The sequence below is a fragment of the Nesoenas mayeri genome, assembly GCF_963082525.1.
Source record: "Nesoenas mayeri genome assembly, chromosome: 1".
Taxonomy (NCBI): Eukaryota; Metazoa; Chordata; class Aves; order Columbiformes; family Columbidae; genus Nesoenas; species Nesoenas mayeri.
The window spans coordinates 3,010,490-3,024,997 of record NC_137541.1 but is presented as its reverse complement, the minus strand read 5'-3'; the positions used below and the strand labels follow the sequence as shown (position 1 = coordinate 3,024,997).

Below are 14,508 nucleotides of genomic sequence, written 5' to 3'. Positions count from 1 at the left end.
AGCTTGTCATATGCACAATATACCGCTGAGACGTGACAAAACAAGGCCGGGGGGAAGCACTCGGATGCATCAGAGTATCAATTAAACCATAAAGTGAATTGCACTTATATAGAGACCCTCCCTCAAGCACCAAAACATAACAAGAAATAAAACCCATAAAGCTAATGGCTGCAATCTAATAACCTACCACCGAGAGCCACCTTCGTGCATCATAGTGTACATATTTTTAAAAGCTAGTTTAGAGTTAAGAAATCTTTCTTAACAGATGAGAATGTTCAGAAATACAGAGGTTGCAATAAGTTATCCTGCTAATGACAGATAAAATGTCACACCATATGGAGCCCAGCAAGCTGAGTAGAACAGACTCCAGTGACTCATTACCAAAGCATGTTGGAAAAATCTATTATCTGTATTACTCAAGAAAAGCATTTTTCAAGACAAAAGTTAACACAGGCATTATAGGAGACTAGAGAGTCAAAAGATAACGAAAACTAAGAGTTACCAAAAGCCACTGGAGTATTACAGAGTGATATGAGATGGATGGGACCTTCAAATGTCATCCAGTGCCACCCCCGCCATGAGCAGGGACATCTTCACCAGCTCAGGGTGAAGAGGTTGAGGTGGGGTTGAAGTTGGGTCAAGGAAGGTTCAAGAGGTTGAGGTTGAGTTGAAGTGGTTGAGGTTGGGTTTGTAGAACCTTGGAATAGTTTGGGTTGGAAAGGACCTTCAAAGCCCAACCAGTTCCCCTCGTGCCATGAGCAGGGACATCTTCACCAGCTCAGGTTGCTCAGAGCCCCGTCCAGCCTGGCCTGGGATGTCTCCAGGGATGGTTCATCCACCACCTCTCTGGCCAACCTGGGCCAGGCTCTCTCCACCCTCAGCATAAAACATGTCTTCCTCACATCCAGTCTAAGCTTTCCCCCTCTGTTAACCAATGTTGTCCCTCCTTCTGCCACTACAGGCTTGATTAAAAAGCCTCTCACTGTCTTACTTATATGCCCCCTTTATATATTGGAAGACCCCAGAAAGGTCTCCCTGAAACCTTCTCTTCTCCAGGCTGAACATCCCAACTCTCAGCCTTTCTTCACAGATGTTCCAGCTCTCCGACCATTTCCATGGGCTCCTCTGGACCTGCTCTAACAGATCCACGCCTTTCTTGTTCCCTTCATTGGCCCTTTGGTGACCATACCAGAAAAATCAGCAGAAGCCAATACAGGGAAGGGATAAAGAGGTATCACACCAGGCAACCACTAGAAGGTCCAGAAAGCTGGACAAAGAATTAGACTGGAAAAGAAAATGCAGGCTTGTAGCAATAGTTCAAGAGTTGGACACTGCAGGCAGTTCTTAGGAACATAATTTAGAGGTGGACTTGACAGTGGTCACTCAATGGTTGGACTCAATCTTAAAGGTCTTCTCCAACCAAAACAACTCTGATTCTATTATATCCTTCTATATTACTTCTATAGGAACAGCTATTTCAGACTCTCTCATCATCATCATCAACAAAACAATTAAACTTCAACAGCTGTGACAAGGCAATGGAATGATCTCCATTTGGAAGACTCTGCTTCAGGTGGGAAACCAAACAGCTAAAGGATTGATAAGTTTGTTATGTTGCATTATTCCGTGTCACAGTAAATAAGTGGTTTCATAAACATCTCTTTCTATGACAACACTGCAAATGAAGTTAAGAATTTCGTGAAAAAAGAAATAGGTCAACAATCATCATTTATTACCTGTCACTACTGTCAAACTCAAGTTCTTGAGCCTATTGTCTCAGTGTTTTAGTCTTCTCTTACAGAGTTGAACAACAGCAGCTGTGGCACATGTTTGACAAGGGGCAAAAAAGCCTGTTCCTTCCATAGGTCTGAGAAGATGAAGAAGCGCTCTGGTATTACTAACTTGAACAATAACAGCATTATTACTATATTATTACTATAACACATAGCATTTCCTAGATAAAAGTTACAACTCCTGAGGTGGTCAGACCTCACTCTAGTTATTTCCCCATCCAAGGGCCTGACATGGGTGCTGAGAGAACCAAAGTCACAGTTCCATGTGTTGCTGTTCAGACACCATCACGCTTCAGTCCCACAGGCCTGGGACAGCCCCAGCGCATTTCTTGATTACATCCTTCCATGAAACCTGCATTACACTTGCTTTTCTTGTGCAACTATTGACACACGGAAACTATAAATTGTTTCCTTCTGTTCTAAGTTATAACATCAGTACAGCCGGTAACTCAGGTTTTACCCTGTTTTCCAATATTATACCCATGTGTTTGTGTGTTTATTATTAACAATTAAAACTGATAGTAATGTTTTCATGTTTATTACCTAGAACATTGTGCACAAGACATCTGACCAATGTCCATCTAGCTCTGAAGTCCATACTTGCTTGAAAATTGAATTCCAGTAACAATGAAGAATTTAACCAGCTCCATCAGGGCAGGAGTGTCCAGCAGATGGGCACAGGAGCTTGTAGAAAATACATATATATATATGTTTTCAGCTTAAAGAATGGAGCATGTAACTTGTGTTGATGTTCTTTTTTCTCCAAACAAGCAAAGCCTCACTCATCAACACATCAGACCATGAGACCAGAGTCTACAAAACCAGGGATAATGGGTACACTGTACATCACTCAGGGAGGTAGAAGCTCTTACAACATGCCAAGCTCAACCCCACAAGCTAATTAAGCTTGTGCCCTCCTTTGGCCAGAGCTCAGGATGCCAAAAATACTGCACAGCGTGCTCAGTATATTGAAGCTCTGGCCTTGGCCAACTCCACCGATGGATGCCCTGATGCCACAAGGGCCCATGCGCAACCTGGCTGCATGCTTGCAATGTGGCCCATGGGCAAACAGACACCTCGCAGTGGCTGAGGAACCTGAGGCTGTTTAGCCTGGAGAAAAAGAGGTTGAGGGGAGACCTCCTCACTCTCTACAACTACCTGAAAGGAGATTGTAGTATGGTGGGTGCTGGTCTCTTCTGAGTAAGAAGCGATAGGATGAAAGGAAATGGTGTCAAGTTGTGCCAGGGGAAGTTTAGATGGGATATTGGGAACAGTTTCTTCCTCAAAAGGGTTGTCAGGCACTGGAACAGGCTGCCCAGGGCAGTGGTGGAGTCACCATCCCTGGAGGACTTGAAAGGCCATGGAGATGAAGTTCTTAGGGACATGAAAAAGAACATAGCACAAACATTTTTCTCATGTCCATGCCTTGTAGAGAGATTCTTTTCTCAACTAGTTGGCCTCCTTCCCCAAGCAGGAAGTGATAGGACAAAAATAAAGGGCCTCAAGTTGTACCAGGGAGATTTAGATGGGATATTACAAAAAAATTGGATATTAGAAAAAAATTCTTCCTGGAAAGAGTTGTCGGGCACTGGAACAGGCTGCCCAGGGCAGTGGTGGAGTCACCATCCCTGGAGGAGTTTAAAAGGTGTTCAGAAAAGGTTCTTAGGGACACTGTTTAGTGCCAGTGTTGGGTTATGGTTGGACTCAATGATCCTGAGGATCTGTTCCAACCACCATGACTAATTCTAATAGAACAGGAAGGGTAGGTGTGCTGAAACCGAGCAACATAAATCTGATTTTAAAGTGATCAGCAGAGCAGCATTCACCTTGTTCTCAGAAGAACACGACATGGAGAACTGTTGCACAATTGCTCAATGCTTGGATGTTTTTAAAACACAAACCAGCATTTGGCCCATAAAGACCTGAAGTAACAGCTCACTAAACATCTATGTCTTTTCAAGTTGTTTCATCCAATATGAAAAGAGCTTTTACAATACACTTAATATATATTTTTTATACTGTGTAGAAAGCACTAATAAAAATCCTTCCTTATGCTAAATCACAACTAGAACAAGACGAACTTGGCTAATAAATCTTAATATTAGTCATTTTATTTTTTAATGTTGGTCTTAATTTATTTCTACAGTTAAACACTTCAAAACCACAGATTCTTCAACCTAATTGCCACACAGATTTTACACAAGCCTTTTAATACGGAACATCTTTCCCACCGATCCTTAGCCAAATAAAAGGAAGGCTGCCAGCATTGTTCCATATAAAATAGAAAATCAGGTATATGACAAGTCAAGCTGCTCCCTACCTTGCACAGACCAACACACAACCCATGGAAACTGAAGTTTGAAATATGAAATTAAGGAAAGCTACTGAAAACTCACAAGTTACCAAATACTGAACTTACAACCCAAACAATTCTATATTGTAATCACATTTCGCTAAACTCCTCAGTCAACATTAAGCTCCAATGTAATGCAAGTTTTCCTGTCAAAGCACAGTTCAAAAGAAGAGATTTCACTGTAACATATTGATTTCCTTTACTGCTGATATAAAAAACAGCCTGATTTGTTTTCTGGGCCATTTATGTAGTCCTATCTAATTTTATATTTCATCAGCCTAACTCAATTAAATAATAATATCATGATGTGTAGGAAACAACTGATAAATATGCAGTTTAAATAGTACTAATTACATTCTAATTTTTTGAAATCCATCATAATGAGCCTTTCTTCCCATTCTCAGAAAGGAGGACAAGGTGTGGGTTAAAATTTCTATTCAGTGTGTCCTATTGTCTACTTAAGAAAATCACTGAAAGGAAGCACAAATTAACACAAACCCACCAAGTTCACCACATTATTTCCAATTCCAACAGGGATTTTTAATTGCTAATAATCCCATCATATTCAACATTGAAGAGTGTTTTAAAAGAGCTGTATCCAAATCTGCCACTGCATTCTGTAGGATTCTACCCCGGCTTTCACAATCTCTGGAAACACACATATAAATAATACATCCAGATACAGAAAGCACATCAAAAGAGTTTTCTACTAGTAAACTGTTTTAAAACAGTACTTGATCTTCAAAGCATGATGCCCTACTATTAAAACACTGCAAATTTAACAGCAGCTCATAAAATATCTACAATTCATGGAAATATTAAGAATTGCCATTTCTACTGTTGTTCAAATTCACCTTTGGGTCAAACAGAGGGGTTACGAGCAACCCCGGCTGCAGTTAAATGGTTGTTATTACCATGAGTTTAATAACAAAACTTGCTATATCACCTAAAATTCTTCCCTACCATTATGTCCTGGGGCACAGAATTTATCTGCTTATAGAAAACAGACAAAACAGTAATAAAAGCATTAGATGCATGTTTGCTTTGAATATTTTTATTGACAAACCAACCTTCTCTTCTGAGCTTCAGAGTCTCTCCTGGCCCGTTCTAATGCCAGTTCTTGAGCTATTCTTCTCTTCAGTTCTTCATCAACTACAATTAGAAGAAAATTAAGCAATATGTTAACACAACCTATTTCTCATGACAGAAACACCTGCATCAAACAGTGCTCTATTTGCTTTTTTCCTGTATAGTAGTTAAAGTGCTTTCTTCTGGTTTAACCACCTTTCATATTTTAGTATACAATGCTAAAAGTTGTTCTTAACTCACTCATTTACCAACTTAGCAATTAGTACAATTAGTATATGTTAAATACATTTTTCCTAAGAAAAATGCCTTTATGGAGTAAAATCAGGGAGGTGGGGAAGGAAACATGACAAGACCTAAATAGCGAAGTCATAAAATGACGGGTTTATTCATATGGAACTAAGGGAAACATCTTCCTGTAAAATGAATCAAGTATTTCCAGACACATTTCACCCAACAAAGCATTTACAACACCCTACATATCCATACTTCTAGTTTTTAGTGTTCGGAAATTATAGTTTCTACTGTTAGCCTAATATTTTGCCTCCAATTCTCCAATTTTGTTCAAATGAGCAGATGTGGACACTATTTTCTTCATTTAGATTCTGCCAAATGAAGCAGTTGAAAGTCTAAGGATTGAAAACATCAGGGAGGCAACTTCAAGCCTACAAACAAACTTTGCCACACAAAGGTAGAAAAGTGTGGAAGCAACTAATCCTACAAACTCGAGAGACATCTACAAGATCAACAAAATCCATTCGGTGAGGTTTGGAAACACAGAAATCGCTCCATTCCCAAGCTCCTCCGCTGATCCCCATCAATATTAACTGTCTATAAGTGACCACGTTCCTCTGAAAAGCACGACTCCAGGAGCTCAAGAGTTGGTTGTTACATCCTTTAATCAAGTTGTGCCAATAAAAAGTGTTTCAATAGACTTGCCATACTTGGGTTGTTTCAACCCAAAAAAACCCACCACACACAAAAAAATAAGACCAACTCAACTTGGGAGATGCTTTTTATGTTCTATCACTGTCCAAATACAACTTGACACATACACAGCAGAAACTAAAAAGAAAATAAATAGCCAGACTAACATTTTCCACTTGGGAAAAATAGGAGCTCAGTAACCAAAAGTTATAATGATTTCAGCTGTTGACTTGGCATTAAATGTTGATTTGGAAGTCAATGTGCATGCTTTCCTAAAGAAGAGAAAACTATAAAGTTCAGGTGTGGAAAGAGATTAAAATTACATCACATCAAGGGTTATTTCAATATAAACCTTAATTTAGACCTGCCTGTTTGGAATAAAGGTATAAATACCTCCACTAGCTGAGCTATACCTTTATAATACTCTATTTTTCCAATACGTATATACTGATAATTCCCTTATAAATAAGAACTATCTGGCTCAAATTCTACTCCACGCAACCACAGAGCTAAGAGATACAATGTCACCCCAAAACTCTTATCACAATAGAAATTTAACTCCAGAAGGTGATACAACTCCTTGGTCTACCCTCAGGTAACCAACCACTTGCTTAAGTAGCTGAAACACCAGAAAACTACATTTCCAGGTAAAAGACAAAGTGATGGTGAGATAAACACAATCAGATTTAAAATTAAGGGAGATAAAAAAAGCCAGTGACAAATAGTCACGGATCTCAGTGACCTCATCCCCAGGAGTTGGCTTTATCTGCAAATATTATCCAACAACAGCCCATGTTCTCATTATAGTTAATTGTGTCCAGTGCACAATTCTCATCCTCAGACTTAAAACAGTGAATTTTATGAATGAACAAAGCAGCTTCATCAACTTTATGGGAGTCTTGGCCAACTAATTCAGTTATGAGCATCTTAAGGCCAGCGGAATGAATCGATCTCCATCCTGTCAGATGCGGCAAATGCTGAGATGACAGAACCAGAAATGGGCTGGGGAAAAATAGGGGGACATTTGTGAATGGCAAACGAGATCCCATCCTAAAAGTGTATTTAATTATGACTTTTCACATATATTAATATGAATCTCGTAACAAATGACTATCACAAACCCAGGATGAAAAAGCAGAACCCCATTTTATTGAGACTATCCGGCTATTGACACCACTCCAAGGCTACGCAAGGATCCTCTCTGTGCCCTTTTAACATTAGACCTAAAAACACACAAAATGTGGCATAAGTGTGTTGTTCACCAGCATCTACATCATGAAATTTATTGTTCTGCTGGGCAAAAATAAGTACAAGAAGTCCAGCAGACCATAGAACGTTATTTTTAAGTCATAATGAGAAAAGATTCAGGCAGCAGCCAATAAAGACATTTGACCTTAACAATCAATTAGGTTACCCATCGATCAGCCAAATACTAATAGGGAATAAAAGTGCAGCTATAGATCATTCAATAGAATTATTGTAAGATGTAATTGAGTAGCTCCCAAATGGGAATTTTATGATGTTTCGGTAAAAAATTGCAGTTCTACAAGGAGGAGGGATTTGTTCTAGGGGGAGAAGCATTTAAAAAGAGAAAAGTTCATTTATTATTATAAAGAAAATCAGAAAAGGAGCTGTTCCTAAATACAAGCAGTAACACCTCTCTCTAATGGCAATCTCTGCTTAGATTATAGGGCATGAAAACCATTAAAATAATGGAATATATCAAACTGGTGGGTCCAAGACTGATAAAATAAATACAATTAGGAGACAATAAGTATACAATACTTGCGAAAAATTCCACGGCCATTCCTACCACCTCCCCAGCTTTGTATTTTAAGTTCTAAAATCAGTGTCAGCTTCATAATAAGTTCATCCTAGAGCAAATTCGGAATATTTTCAGGCAAGTAGGTACAGGAAGGTCAGACTTTTATCCCAGTGCTTTCTTGTTGTCCTACAGGAGCATTAAATGAATGTAGCTCCATCTCCCAACCCTGAGTGTGCTAATGCAGAGTTCACATCTCAAGACATTTTACGTAGATGGACAGTAGTAGCTATAGCCAGAACTAACTTATCTCTGTCCTCTTGGCATGTGAAGGGTGGATGCTGAGGGGTGTCTGATAAGGAGTGTTCTCTTGGGGATAATGGCAAAGCAGAACCCCAGCTGTATCACCAATGGGCTCATTACCACACTCACAGTGAACAGCAGGTTGCCCAATATTTAAAAGACCAAACCATTGCACATGACACCACCACCAAATATCAGCATTGGATAAAACCCACAAAGCTCTTCCCTACATCTTGGGAGACCAAGCAGTGACTGTCCATGAACATTATGTTGGTCTCTGCATTGCACTATCTGACCTTTCTTATTTGTCCACCTACTCTTCTGGAGAAGTTCAAAAGACATAGTAATTCATGCATCATGTTATACATACATCCTTTTAGAAGCATGGATAAATTAATCATTTATTCACACCACTTCACTGTACTACAATACAGGATAATACAAGAGGAAATAGCCTCAAGTTGCACCAGGGGAGGTTGAGGTTGGATGTGGGGAACAATTTTTCCCCAAAGGGCTGTGGGGCATTGGAACAGGCTGCCCAGGGCAGTGCTGGAGTCACCATCCCCAGAGGGGTTTAAAAGGCATTTAGGTGAGGTTTTTAAGGACACAGTTTAGTGCCAGAGTTCGGTTATGGTTTGACTATGATCCTGTGGGTCTTTTCCAACTGAAATGATTCCATGATTCTCCACCTGGTTCAGTTGACTTCCCCTCTACATACACACAGAGGTACATTCAGCTTCTTTCACATTTAAAACAAAGCTTGAAGAGCATGAAAGAAGAAGAATAAGACAGTCGAAGATGAGATGTAAAGAATGGATAAATTACATCTAATACATATTAATTGGCCAAAATCTGTGGCCAGGCCCAACAACCAGATGAAGAGCAATTTCCAAAATAACAGAGCACGTTTAGTCTCTCAATCAAATCACTGCTGGTGGTTTCAAGAGAGAAAGGGTTTTAAATTATCTTGCTTAAGGTTTTATTTTGAAAAGGACGCAGTGAGGGAAATACAAGAGCATCCGTCTCATTGTGGGGTTCCAATACTCTTCCATTAAGCCTTTTCCAGACAAGGAAGACACTGATATTCCTGCCCATCCAGCATCCTTTTGAAAACCTCAAGGAGGCTTAATCTGCCACCTTATTAAAAGGCCACAAGAACTATGAAAATGGTTTTGGGAGCCACTTGTATAGATACAATACAGCTTTCTGTCTTCCATGTAAAGACTAACCTGATTGCTATTAAAAAAATAATTACACAAAGAGAACATGCAAAGCCATTTGTTTAACCCTTAGTATTGATTTCTCTATTTATGCTTCAAAATGACATTAATAAGAATACACACAATTTATCTGTTTTCCAGACTCCAGAAGGCTTTGAATAATTGTGGGGACAGCAGGTGAGAACAAATTTGCTCAGGGTACTGAAGAGCTTATGCACTTACCAATAGTTACTGAGATTTCAGGTATATAATATGCACTTAAACTTGGAAATTTAAAGGTCACCCACCAGCGGCACTGGAGCAAGGGCTTCACAAAATTACAACAACTCCCCAGGTTCCTGTATAAGTCCCCAGGTTCCACTATAAGTTGGGGAATGACCTACTAGAGAGCAGTGTAGGGGAAAGGGACCTGGGGGTCCTGGGGACAGCAGGGTGACCATGAGCCAGCACTGGGCCCTTGTGGCCAGGAAGCCAATGGTACCTGGGGTGGGTTAGAAGGGGGTGGTCAGTAGGTCAGAGAGGTTCTCCTGCCCCTCTGCTCTGCCCTGGGGAGACCACACCTGGAATCTTGTGTCCAGTTGTGGCCTCTCAGTTCCAGCAGGACAGGGAACTGCTGCAGAGAGTCCAGCGCAGGGCAACCAAGATGCTGAAGGGAGTGGAGCATCTCCCGTGTGAGGAAAGGCTGAGGGAGCTGGGGCTCTGGAGCTGGACAAGAGGACACTGAGGGGAGACTCATTCATGTTTGCAGATATCTAAAGGGTGAGTGTCAGGACGATGGAGCCAGGCTCTTCTCGGTGACAACCAATGATAGGACAAGGGGTAATGGGTTCAAACTGGAACACAGAAGGTTCCACTTAAATTTGAGAAGAAACTTCTTCCCGGTGAGGGTGGCAGAGCCTGGCCCAGGCTGCCCAGGGAGGTTGTGGAGTCTCCTTCTGTGCAGACATTCCAACCCGCCTGGACACCTTCCTGTGTAACCTCATCTGGGTGTTCCTGCTCCATGGGGGGATTGCACTGGATGAGCTTTCACTTTCCAGGGCCCCTCAACCCCTGACTTTCTGGGATTCTGTGAATTCTTGAGAATCAATCAGCAATTTTATCTCCTAAGTCTAGTAGAGGTTGGTACAACTCTGCTGTTCTCCTATTTTTCTCCAACACCTCTATCCTCATTAGTCACAATTTAAATCCATACCTTCCTCCTCTCACTCAAAATCAGTTGCCTCAGAAAGAAAACCCACACTCAGCACAACATTAAGATTATAGCAAGAAAACAGCACCCAAAGCTCCAAGCACCACACATGAGGTAAAGCAGACACCTGCAGCCTCAAAAAATTGGCCCAAGAAATTAGGAATAAAATACAAAGGAATCAAGTACCCTCTCGCATGCAGAGCTGGGAGGCTGCCCATTCGTCTCGGATTTGCAAAAACAGTCATTAATGGAAACAGCATTTGTTATCAGGCACCTTAAATAAACCCTCTTAAAAGGGCAGGTGCATTAAGTTATTAATGAAGAGACACTTAGACTTGATACAATCAAGCATGTTTTAGAAAATGCTTAGCTAAGTAACAGTCACAGAATCCATTTACAAAGCAAAAACTACTTGTACTTTTCCTTTCCATCCAGCTTTGCTAATTAAAGCATCCACTGAACAGGACATCCTCCAGAAAGCAACTTTTTAAAGGCTAGAACAGAATCACACAGATATTCTCCAGCATATTTAACCATTTTCCTTAAGCTATAAAAATGTACTTTTAGCAAAAATACCCCCAAGGATAGAACAGCACAGCCCCTCTGGGCAACAGGTTTCAACACCCAATAGACCTGATCACTCATAACGAAGGATTTCCCCGAGTCGTTTAAATTAATTATATGGCTTGGATGCAACCCAGACAATGAACACAGGGTAAGATAAAAAACCAGAAGGTACAATCTCCAAATGAGCGTCTGAATGCATCAACAACAGCAAATAATAATCTGTAGATGCTGTTTGGTTCATCTTTTACATGGCCATTCAGCAGAAGCTGTTAGGAAAGCATCATTATAAAATGAGTGGTTAATTACTGCCAGGGATTAGAAATGTGCTACAACAAACTAGAGGGCACAGCACTAGCAATAGGAAAGGCAAACAGACTTGAAACTCTGCATGTCAACAGTCTAAAATCATTTAAATCAAGACTTTAAGACTGGAAAACTTTAAAAGGGAGAAAATTAGGCCAAACAAGCTGAGCAGCAAAACGATATACAAGTGAAGTCTGAAAAAATGAATAGTCACACAGTAGAAAGCATAATGAGATTTCTATCTTAGTTGTGATTATGTTTGATTTAAAAACCAAGCAAAACCCAAATCCTAAGTATTGCTCAAAGAACATCTGCTTAACAACCAGTTGGGCATGAATGAGGACAGTAGAAGGGGAAGAGAAGGTCCAACATAAGTATAGAATATATAAAGAAAAGGGGGGGAAGTGACAGATAGAAGATGATGCACTTTCACAGTTCCTCTATCTGTCTTTCCATATAAGGGTTAAAATCAAGGGTAAAAATAGCTCAGATGTAGTTTAGTTCTACATTAAATTTTTGTGTTTAGCACAAAAAACCCTTGGAAAAGTTCTCCAAACTATTTTGTCCAGTAGCTTATGTGAATATTTTTTATTCCAACAAGGAAACATTAGAAAATGTTGTCTTGGACAGGTTTTGTTTTGTGCACTTTTGGGTTTTTGGTTTGGTTGGTTTTCTTCGGTTTTGCCTTGTTTGTGTTGTTTTGATTTACTGGTAGGTTGTTGTTATTTTGGAGGTGGTTTTGTCCTCTTTCTCTCCATCAGAAGCACTAACAAACTGGTTTATCCCAAATCCGCATTGCACATTCCTCTTCCCCTTCACATTAAATCAAGCTGATGCCTCTTGTCCCAAAAGACTGAAAACCTTCCCTCCATAAAGGTATTTATCCTATTGACCATTTTCTACCCAGCCCTTGATTTATCCCAACCTAGAAAAGGGTTGGAGCCTTGAATCTTTGAGCCCCCCAACCCAATTAGATTTAGTAGAAGTTAACAAATAAAACACCAAATTATCAGAAAGTAACTGGCAAATGTACAACACTACCACACAACTCTTTTCCTTTGGGAAAATACTAGGGAGTCATGGAAAGAAAACCCAAAATGGCACAACACAAAGACACAAGGTATAGAATATCATAATTTAAAATAAGTAGCTATGGGCTTCTATCCATTCTTCTATATCACACTATTAGAAAGGATCACAACAAAGCTGACAGAGCAGTACTTAAAAGGATTTGTCATATTTTCCATAATATTTCAAATGTACAGCGGACAGTATGTTGCTGAAATCAAATGTAAAAAGCAAGGAGGGAAAAGACCAATATGCTGTATTACTGACAAAGTCACATTTAATAGCACCACACCAGCCACTGCCAGAAACAAGACAACTTCATTTTTGCTGGAAAAACTATTTCATAATCACTTAATGAGTATTTTCTTGCATTTATCGCTGTTGCACCTGGTATGGACAGAGCATCGGGGCATCTAAACCATCCATCTGATCCAACAAGGCAGTTCTGGTGTCCCCGAGCACACGAATCGGCTTGTTTGGGATGACGAGTTCAAACGCACCATCTGGCAAAGCAATGGCAGCTTTGGAGATGGTCAAGTTGAAAGTGTCGCAAGGAAAATTCATGGCCAAGCTCTAACAGCCTCAAATATTGAATCAGAAAACACGGGATGGGAAGCTGGTACCATCACAAGCTGAGGGCTTAGAAACACATCAAGGGTCTTACACAATTACAACACTTTTCCCACCCACCTTCCAATTTAAGATGCAAAATATGCAAATATGCAAATATCCTCAGTTGACTCTTAATAAACACCCTGATTTGGTTGATATCTGAATTCTATACATCACACAAAAGACATCAATATCAACAGTAGCCATTTAAGTTGAACAGTGGAGAAAATAACCCTAAAACATCAAATCCATCACTCTTAATTTCAAAAGAACGGCCAACTATATAAATGACAGGGTCTCACTCCTGAAATAGGTGACTTGAGGTCCAGGTTATAATAAATCAACAGAAATCAGCCCACGTACACCCACCCATGATGTGTCTTTATGGAGAAGCTTCAGCTCCCAAGAGCTGTCAATCAGCTAACAGAAAACTTAAAATTCAAATATAGAATTCCAAATTTCAGCTTGCTTTGGATATCAGTAGCGCTATCCAGGACTCCTAAATACATCCATTTTTAAGAAAGCCATGTAAATATTCAGTGCACGCTACAGCAAAAAGCAAGATCTCTAGTGCTGAAGTCAAACTAGTATTTCAATGTCAACTGAAGGCACAGCAAAAGTATTCAGTGTGCTTCAATTAGGTGATAAGCCAATGACGCTATCAAATATACTCTTCCTTCTTGAATTATTTTTGGAAGAGCCTGGAGGTGCTGGTGGCAGCATACAAGGGGTGGAACACTTAGTATATCGGTATTTCCAGCATGCATTTCAAACACTGTTTCTCATCTTTTACCCTATAAACAGCCCAAATTAGCCTTATGCTCTACGCAAAAAATAGCAGAATGAAGGGATGGCTCGTTAATATGAAATAAACTCCAGAAATAAGTTATATGTTCTAAAGACCAAAATACCTGCTTCAATAACAAATGCAACCTTTTGACACCATTGGGAAGTTGACTGAGATTTGTACAGGTAAATGATCAGAAACCTGTGTGTGCAGGAACAGTCGCTGCCATGAGAGACCTAATTACAGAGAAGAGCAACAAGACTGGGGAAGGGACTTGAACACAAGACCTGTGGAGAGAGGCTGAGGGAGCTGGGCTTGTTTAGTTTGGAGAAGAGGAGGCTTAGAAGTGAGCTCAGCACTCTCTAGAACTACCTGAAGGGCAGTTCCAGCCAGGTGGGGATTGGGCTCTTCTCCCAGGCATCAGCAATAGGACAAGGGGCCATGGGCTTCAACTCTGCCAGGGGAAATTGAGGCTGGAGATTAGAAAGCAATTCTGTGCAGAGAGAGTGGTCAGGCATTGGAATGGCTGCCCAGGGAG

General features: G+C 40.3%; 1 protein-coding gene across 2 annotated transcripts in view; it reads right to left on the bottom strand.

Moving 5' to 3' along the window:
- Window positions 1–14,508, bottom strand: part of CHCHD3 (coiled-coil-helix-coiled-coil-helix domain containing 3) — a 157,955-nt gene that overhangs the window by 124,293 nt on the left and 19,154 nt on the right. For both annotated transcript variants that reach the window (XM_080361986.1, XM_080361987.1), the window contains exon 3: window positions 5,217–5,298. In XM_080361986.1, the coding sequence (XP_080218112.1) occupies window positions 5,217–5,298 (82 nt within the window). The remainder of the gene's footprint in view (window positions 1–5,216; window positions 5,299–14,508) is intronic.